Source organism: Berghia stephanieae, chromosome 15, assembly GCF_034508935.2.
Source record: "Berghia stephanieae isolate SIO BIC M18660-M18661 chromosome 15, UCSD_Bste_1.3, whole genome shotgun sequence".
NCBI lineage: Eukaryota > Metazoa > Mollusca > Gastropoda > Nudibranchia > Aeolidiidae > Berghia > Berghia stephanieae.
Window position 1 is genome coordinate 16,022,751 of NC_088374.1, and position 7,500 is coordinate 16,030,250.

The window sequence follows — 7,500 nt, forward strand, 5'->3', positions numbered from 1 at the left end:
GCGAGCGAGTGTTAGACCACAAGGCCACAAAACCACACAGTAATAGTTGTACCTAATTCAGAAAAATGAGCGGAGCAGGCACTTATTATGTTGATAACAACAAGAAATAAAGCGAGTAGGAGAGTGCCAGAAGACAATAGAGAACAAAAACTTCGGGGCGATGGGGGCTCGAACTCACGACCCTACCGTTACAACTCCGCCTGGCGGACGCTCTACAATCGGCGCCATCCACCACTACCAAAAAAAAAAACACACACAAAATGTGGTATTAAGCGTAGTATCTGCCTTGATCCCGACCTCTTGAGGTCATGGGTTCAACAGACACTTCGGAAGTCCCAGGTTTGAGAGTTTTTGCCAAGATGAAGGTCATTTAAATCGATCGTTATTTGAAGGACGAGTTGTTGTTTTTTTTTTTTTTTTTTTGCCAAATTTTATAATACGGGGTTTTCCGGAGTACGGCAGTAATGTACCTGGGTCCAATTTTATGTAAGCTGACTAGATTTAGTTCTTTATTAGTCTTGCTCGGATTCGTTGACAACGTTCAAATCTCGCTTAAAGTTTTATCTTTTTACGTCATAATGTTGCAATATTATTTTCATATTTTGTTGTTGTTAAATTGAATTCGTATCACGTTTCCTTCACACTTGTCTCACTGTAATATGTTTTGTTTTATATCTCTGTAAAGCGCTTAGAGCCTGTGACAACGGGGTAAAGCTCTATATAAATGCCATTTATTATTATTATTATTATTATTGTAAACGACTTGCTAGTCTTAAGCCTAAGCGAAGCAAATGACTAAAAAAAATCTCTCTGGGACCTCGCGAAGTCTTTAATAAAGTCCCAGGTTTGAGAGGGTTTTTGTTGTTGTTGTTGTTGTTGTTGTTGTTGCGAAGATGAGTGTCATTTAACTCGATCGATATTTAAAGGACGAGTTTTCTGGCCAAAAAAATTTAATATGTGTTTTTCCAGAGTATTTCATGAACGTTTTCTAGTCTCTGACTAGCTAGGCCCTTGCCTAGAAGTAGGCGTTGTTCGGGCGATGACAAAATCGGCTATAATTGTGTTGGTAACATCACGCTCTTTAGTACACAAATGGCAGGTAAGATACCAGCCTTCTTACTTCTTACAGTGAAAAAGATTTCCAAAGAGGAAATTAGCAGCACACCCGTTATAGATATATTTCGTTCCGTTTCATATTTGAACTTACTTTTACCATGCATGATGAATCAAATCACGCTCATCGACTGATCAGACTTCAATGACGTCCATCCATGGTCGACTGTCAATTCTCTTCGAACAAATTGAACCAACAAAAAAAAATAAACAAAAAAAAACAAATAAACAAACAAAAAACCAACAGAAAGTAAGTTCTGATGAATCACATTATTTCAGTCAGTTACGATGCCAGCAGAATAACATGTGTCTCCCACTATACTTTCAAGTCGATTTTTGTTGTGTTTTTTTTTTTTTTTTTTTTTTTTTTTTGTTCTTTGTTTGTTTTGTAAATTTACATATTTGTTTGTGTTTTTGTTTACTGTCTCCTGACGAAGGCCAAGGGCCGAAACGTTGTTTGTTTTGTGTTGTTCCTTTATATATGAGTCACATCTACTCACTTTATATTTTTTATCTCCATGTTCTTTATTTGATTGTTTTGTTGGGTCTTTTTTGTTGTTTTTGTTTGTTTGTTTGTTTGTTTTTTTTTTGTTTTTTTTTTTTTTGGGGGGGGGGGGGGGGTGGGGGGGGGGGGTGTTCTTTGAAGCGAACCCTTCCACTTCGAGTCTCCGTTCGCTCGCAACTCGCATGCCCAGTTAGATTCGTGTTCATAAAAACGGTCCCTTCTGTAATTGCTGAGTTGATATAATAATATGGTGGAAACAGTTGGTTAAACTTAAATTATAATCCCAGTAATGTCAGAATCCTTCCATTCCTGTCTCAGATTAAACATGCGGGTTGATTAGTAAAAAGGATATTTTTATAAGTCTAAAATGCGAGGCCCTCTAGGGATATTGTGGTCCATTATATATATATATATATATATATATATATATATATATATATATATATATATATATATATATATATATATATATATATATATATATAGATAGATAGATATATATATATATAATATATTGTTGTTATTGTTGTTGTTGTTGTTGTTGTTGTTGTTGTTGTTGTTAATATGTGACCCACCGTATCAAAGCGGTGATATGTCGGGATCCACTCGGTAAGGGAAATTGAATTCATAGCCACAAATATCCAACTTGGGTTTAATTTCTGTACGTTCTGGTGGAGTATAAAGACTATTTCTTGCATTGCAAAAACTTCTAAGGTCCAATTTCTCATCAATCTATCTCTAAATTCACTTTTTGGGGTCTGAATCATCCCGACATAATACCGTTTTGAGACGGAAGGTCACATATTTCCGGGATTCCGATATCTCAGTTGATAGCTCAGTTGATTTAATTTAGGCCACGCCACGTCCCACCCTCCGTCCATCCAACAACCCGTGATCGTGATCGGGTAGTTGGGTCTACTATTAGGTCTGCCGAAAATCCCGAAACGTTCCGCGTTTGGTAATTTATTGGTCGTATTTGAAGCTGTATTATTCTTTTTGTTTCGTTTTTGTTTATGACTTTTTACAGTCCACAGCTTCTAGTTAGCAGCCGACACTTCGATATTTATTGAGGACCATCTCCCTAGAGTGTCTCGCATGATATCATGTATATCCTTATATGTGACCCTCCGTCTCAAAACGGTATTATGTCGGGATGATTCAGAACCAAAAAAGTAAATTTAGAGATAGATTGATGAGAAATTGGACCTTAGAAGTTTTTGCAATACAAGAAATAGTCTTTATACTCCACCAGAACGTACAGAAATTAAACCCAAGTTGGATATTTGTGGCTATGAATTCAATTTCCCTTACCGAGTGGATCCCGACATATTACCGCTTTGATACGGTGGGTCACATTTGTATTAGTACTGACGGGAAAATACAATAGAATGCATGCGACACTCGGAGCTGTACATGGGGAGTGAGATAGATGGTAGACTCTGGGGAGGGGGGAGGGAAGGGAGAGACGGGGGCGGGGGGGGGGGGGGGCAGTGAGAGAGAGAGGGAGGGGGGGGGGGGGACAGAGAAGCACTAATGAAGAAAGAGAGATAAGGAGAGAGAGATAGTTAGAGTGTGTACCGTAGTGGTGTTATGTGATTTTATATAATAAATATTTATGTGTGTGTGTTTGTGGATGTCTGTGTGTGTAAGAGAAAGTAAAAGAGAAAAATATTGGGGGGGGGGGGGGGGGGGGAGTTGATTATTTCTGAGGTTGGACGCTACAATTCTGTATTTATATCTCAAACTTACAGAGGAATTGGTCCGGTCGCTGATTGGTAGATGGAGGTAGGTTTGGGTGTATCGAAGCTGTTTGATTGGATGATAACAAGCCGGTGGGCAGGGCCAATGAAAGACAAAGGGAGTGAAGTCCAATCAATGACATGAATCATGAAGTGAAAATTAAGCCAGTAAGCTATGATTATATATTTTTTTAATGTAAGCATTAATGAGAAGGAGAAAAACACACGATTATAAGCAAATCAATGAATGAACTAATTAACAGGGAAACATTAATTAATTAATTAATTAATTAATTAATTAATTAATTATTAATGTCGGATGGTTGGTGTATGGAAAGGTTTTCGTATTCATGTATACTAACACCAAAAATAATTAACTCATTTTCTTCGCTTTTTTATTTTATTTCTTTGAATAAATCATATCAATTATAAAAAGGAAATACCAGCTTCAATTATTCACGAATACAGTAATTGTGGACGTTTCGAGTTTCCCCTTTGTCAAAAAAAAAAAAAACAACAAGTGAATTGAGACACAACTGACGAATTGGGAGATAATAGGACATCTGTCTGCCGTTGTTTTTAAAAACACAGTCTATATGCAATGTTAACCAAATAGCGCATGCTGTGTTCTTTAATCAAACGGTAGAGCTCTGATAGTTGGGCGGATTGTAAAGTTTTAACATTTTTTGGAGCTTTTTTTATATAGCGCAATATTCACTAAGTGAGCTCAAAGCGCGTTACAAGGGGTCCCTGGTAAACAGCAACATTTTACCATGTAGGACGAGACATGACGCCTGTTAGGCGATATTACAATTTTTCGGACAAAGACACGGCTGTTAACGGCCAGGTACTCATTTTACACATGAGTACGGTGAGAGAATGTGAGTAAAGAGCCTTTTCCAAGGACTCAACTATGCGCCGCCGAGCGCGAGGCTCGAACCCAGGACCTTCCGATCCGAGAGCGAGTGTCATACCACTAGACCACATAGCCGCACAAGGCATCTCTACTCTTGTCATTCGTCGTCTCTGACTGGGTCTCTGTGTCTCCATCCATCGTGTGTGGTTGCCAAAGGGGAAACTCGATACGTCCAATTCATCCGGCTTTGTAAATTAAATCGTAGCTTTCCATTCAATTTTCATGGATTCCAGCTATTTATTTCGTCAAAGTTTCAAGCAGTAACACCTGTGGTATTTTCTTTACACGAAATATGTTTGTTGGTTTTTTTTTTTGCTTGTTTTTCTGGGGGGGGGGGGGGGGGGGGGGGGGGGAGTTGTAATTTTTTTAAACTGGTTACAATTCACAAAATTCAAAAAAATGAATAAAAATATAGAGAGAAAACAAATATTGGTGAGTAGAATGAATGAATAAATATTTGATGAAAATAAATGCTGTAAAAGATAAAGATGGTTTGGAAATGTATTTGTAAAATATGATATCATATCAATTCTATGATATCACAATACTAGCGTTATATAAAAGAGAAAAACGCAAAACAAAAAATGGCAGAATAGTTTGCAACTAGTCCAGCTTAAATATGCAATAAATTTATAAAAAGCACATTATTGCTCTGATGTAGAGAAAGCACTAAGCTAATTATTGCAACAACAGGCCTGCCAATGAAGAGAGAGAGAGAGAGAGAGAGAGAGAGAGAGAGAGAGAGAGAGAGAGAGAGGGGGGGGGGAGAGAGAGAGAGAGATAGAGAGAGGGAGGGGGTAAAAAAACCCACAAAAACATGGATTCCAGAAATGAGGGGGGGGGGGGAGGAGGAGGAGGGGGAGACAGAGGTTGGAATTGACATCAAGAGATAAATCCAATGTGACCCATCGTCTCAAAAGAGTGATACATAGGAGTGTACAACAGATATCGGAAAGTGACTTTAAAATTAACAATTTCAGAAATATGAATTATATATATATTATATTATATATATATATATATATATATATATATATATATATATATATATATATATATATATATATATATATATATATATATATATATATATATTATATATATATATATATATATATATATATATATATATATATATATATATATATATAATTCATATTTCTGAAATTGATAATTTTAAAGTCAATCGATCTTACCTCTTCATAGGCCTGATCCGATTCGACCACCACATGTTGTTTTTTTGGTTGATGTTGATCCGGTCTGCCTCTCTTACTCATGGTTTGTTGCGGATGGTTGTTGTTGTTGTTGCTGCTGTTGTGGCTGTTGGTGGTGGCGGCGGTGTTACTATTACCGTTGCTGTGGGTTGTTGTATTGTTGCTGTTGTTGTTATTATTATTATTATTAATCCCGGATGACGAAGACGAAGAAGTTTTCGTGTTTTCCAAGTTTACTTTGAGGTCTCTGAAATAGAAGTGGGTGGGAAACGACTTTACATTGATAATGTTGTGGTGTTCTATATAATAATAACAATAATAATAATAATAATAATAATAATAATAATAATAATAATAATAATAATAATAATAATAATAATAATAATAATAATAATAATAATAATAATAATAATAATAATAATAATAATATAATAATAATTTACTTTGGTTCATTTTGTTTTACCTGTATTAATTCGTTAATTATAAATTCTATGTATTAATGTATGTTTCATTATTGGCAATACTCTTCAACAGTCGTAACGTCACTTCCCTCCTAATGACGTATGGTAACTTAGTAACACTGGCTCTAAACTATCGGAACAATGGCGGACGCCGTATGAAATATTTCTCGACGAGCATAAAAGCGTATCCAGAGGGGGGACAAAACATAAATTTGATCATGTTTTGACTTTTCCACATTCTGATCACAAGGCATATGAAAAGTTCTGGCCAGCATGAAGAATAAAAAGTAATGATTTTCTTTGTTTAGAACCTAGATGGCCGCCGTTGCCGGGTGGCGTGGAATCAGACTACTGAATCCCATTGTCACGTCGCCTAACAACGGCGGCCATCGTGGTTCTAAACACAGAAAATCGGTACTTTTTATGCTTCGTGCTGGCTAGAACTTTTTCACATGTCTTATGATCAGAATGTCTAAAAGTCAAAAGATGATCAGATTTATATTGGGCTTTTTTCCCCTCTGGATATGCTTTTATGCTCGTCGGAGAAATATTTCATAAGGGCTCCGCCATTGTTCCGATAGTTTAGAGCCAGTGTTACTGAGTTACCATGCGTCATTAGGAAGGAAGTGACGTTACGACTGTTGAAGAGTATTGCCGAAACTAAACCTTTTGAACACAACTCACTCTTTGTGTCCCTTTCTGTGTTTCTCCAGTTCCGTCTTCATGAGAGCCACTTGCCTCAGTGCCTCGTCCCTCTCCTCCACGGTTTGGGCGTTATCCCGGAGCACGGCATCCCTCTCTTTCAAGGCCAGTTCAAACCCGAGCTGTAAGGCCTGTGTGGGCGGATTGTCTTCTTGGGAGGACGACGCTGGGCTATCTGGCAAATCAGAAAATAATAATAATAATAATATATAATAATAATAATAATAATAATAATAATAATAATAATAATAATAATATAATAATAATAATAATAATAATAATAATAATAATAATAATAATAATAATAATTATTATTATTATTATTATTATTATTATTATTATTATAATACACATGACTTGACACTGACCAAAAAATGACGTCAAAATGCCAGTCTTTTGCCACAAAAGAAAACAAATCGTGAGTTGTATTCAATAGTTCAACCAACGAAATAACTTGTTTCCTTGAGCTCTACTAACGAAAACTCACTAGGCGGTGCAAAAACCAAATCATGACGTCAAAATGCCAGTCCTTTTGGATTTCAGTGTCAGGCTATAACGAAACGATGGCTCCGATGGCCTGTCACCGTAACCATCGTTATGTTATAGCCTGATACTGAAATCCAAAAAGACTGGCATTTTGACGTCATTATTTGGTTTTTGCACCGCTTAGTGAGTTGTCGTTGGCAGTGCTCATGGAAACAAGTGGTCCCATTGGATGAACTATTGAATACAACTCACGATTTGTTTTCTTTTGTGGCCAAAGACTGGCATTTTGACGTCATTTTTTGGTCAGTGTCAGGCTATAGATAGTATGCAGATGACGTCACTCAGGGCTTTGTTATTGTTTTTG

General features: G+C 36.5%; 1 protein-coding gene across 8 annotated transcripts in view; it reads right to left on the reverse strand.

The window, feature by feature from the left end:
- LOC144960864 (tight junction protein 1-like) overlaps window positions 1-7,500 on the reverse strand; it is a 192,822-nt gene that overhangs the window by 151,625 nt on the left and 33,697 nt on the right. For 5 of the 8 annotated variants that reach the window (XM_078894255.1, XM_078894259.1, XM_078894252.1 and 2 more), the window contains exons 2-4: window positions 6,633-6,825; window positions 5,470-5,734; window positions 3,368-3,424 (exon numbers count right to left, since the gene is read on the reverse strand). In XM_078894255.1, coding sequence (XP_078750381.1) covers window positions 3,368-3,424; window positions 5,470-5,734; window positions 6,633-6,825 — 515 coding nt within the window. The remainder of the gene's footprint in view (window positions 1-3,367; window positions 3,425-5,469; window positions 5,735-6,632; window positions 6,826-7,500) is intronic. The other 3 variants (XM_078894257.1, XM_078894253.1, XM_078894254.1) reach the window with 1 other exon arrangement.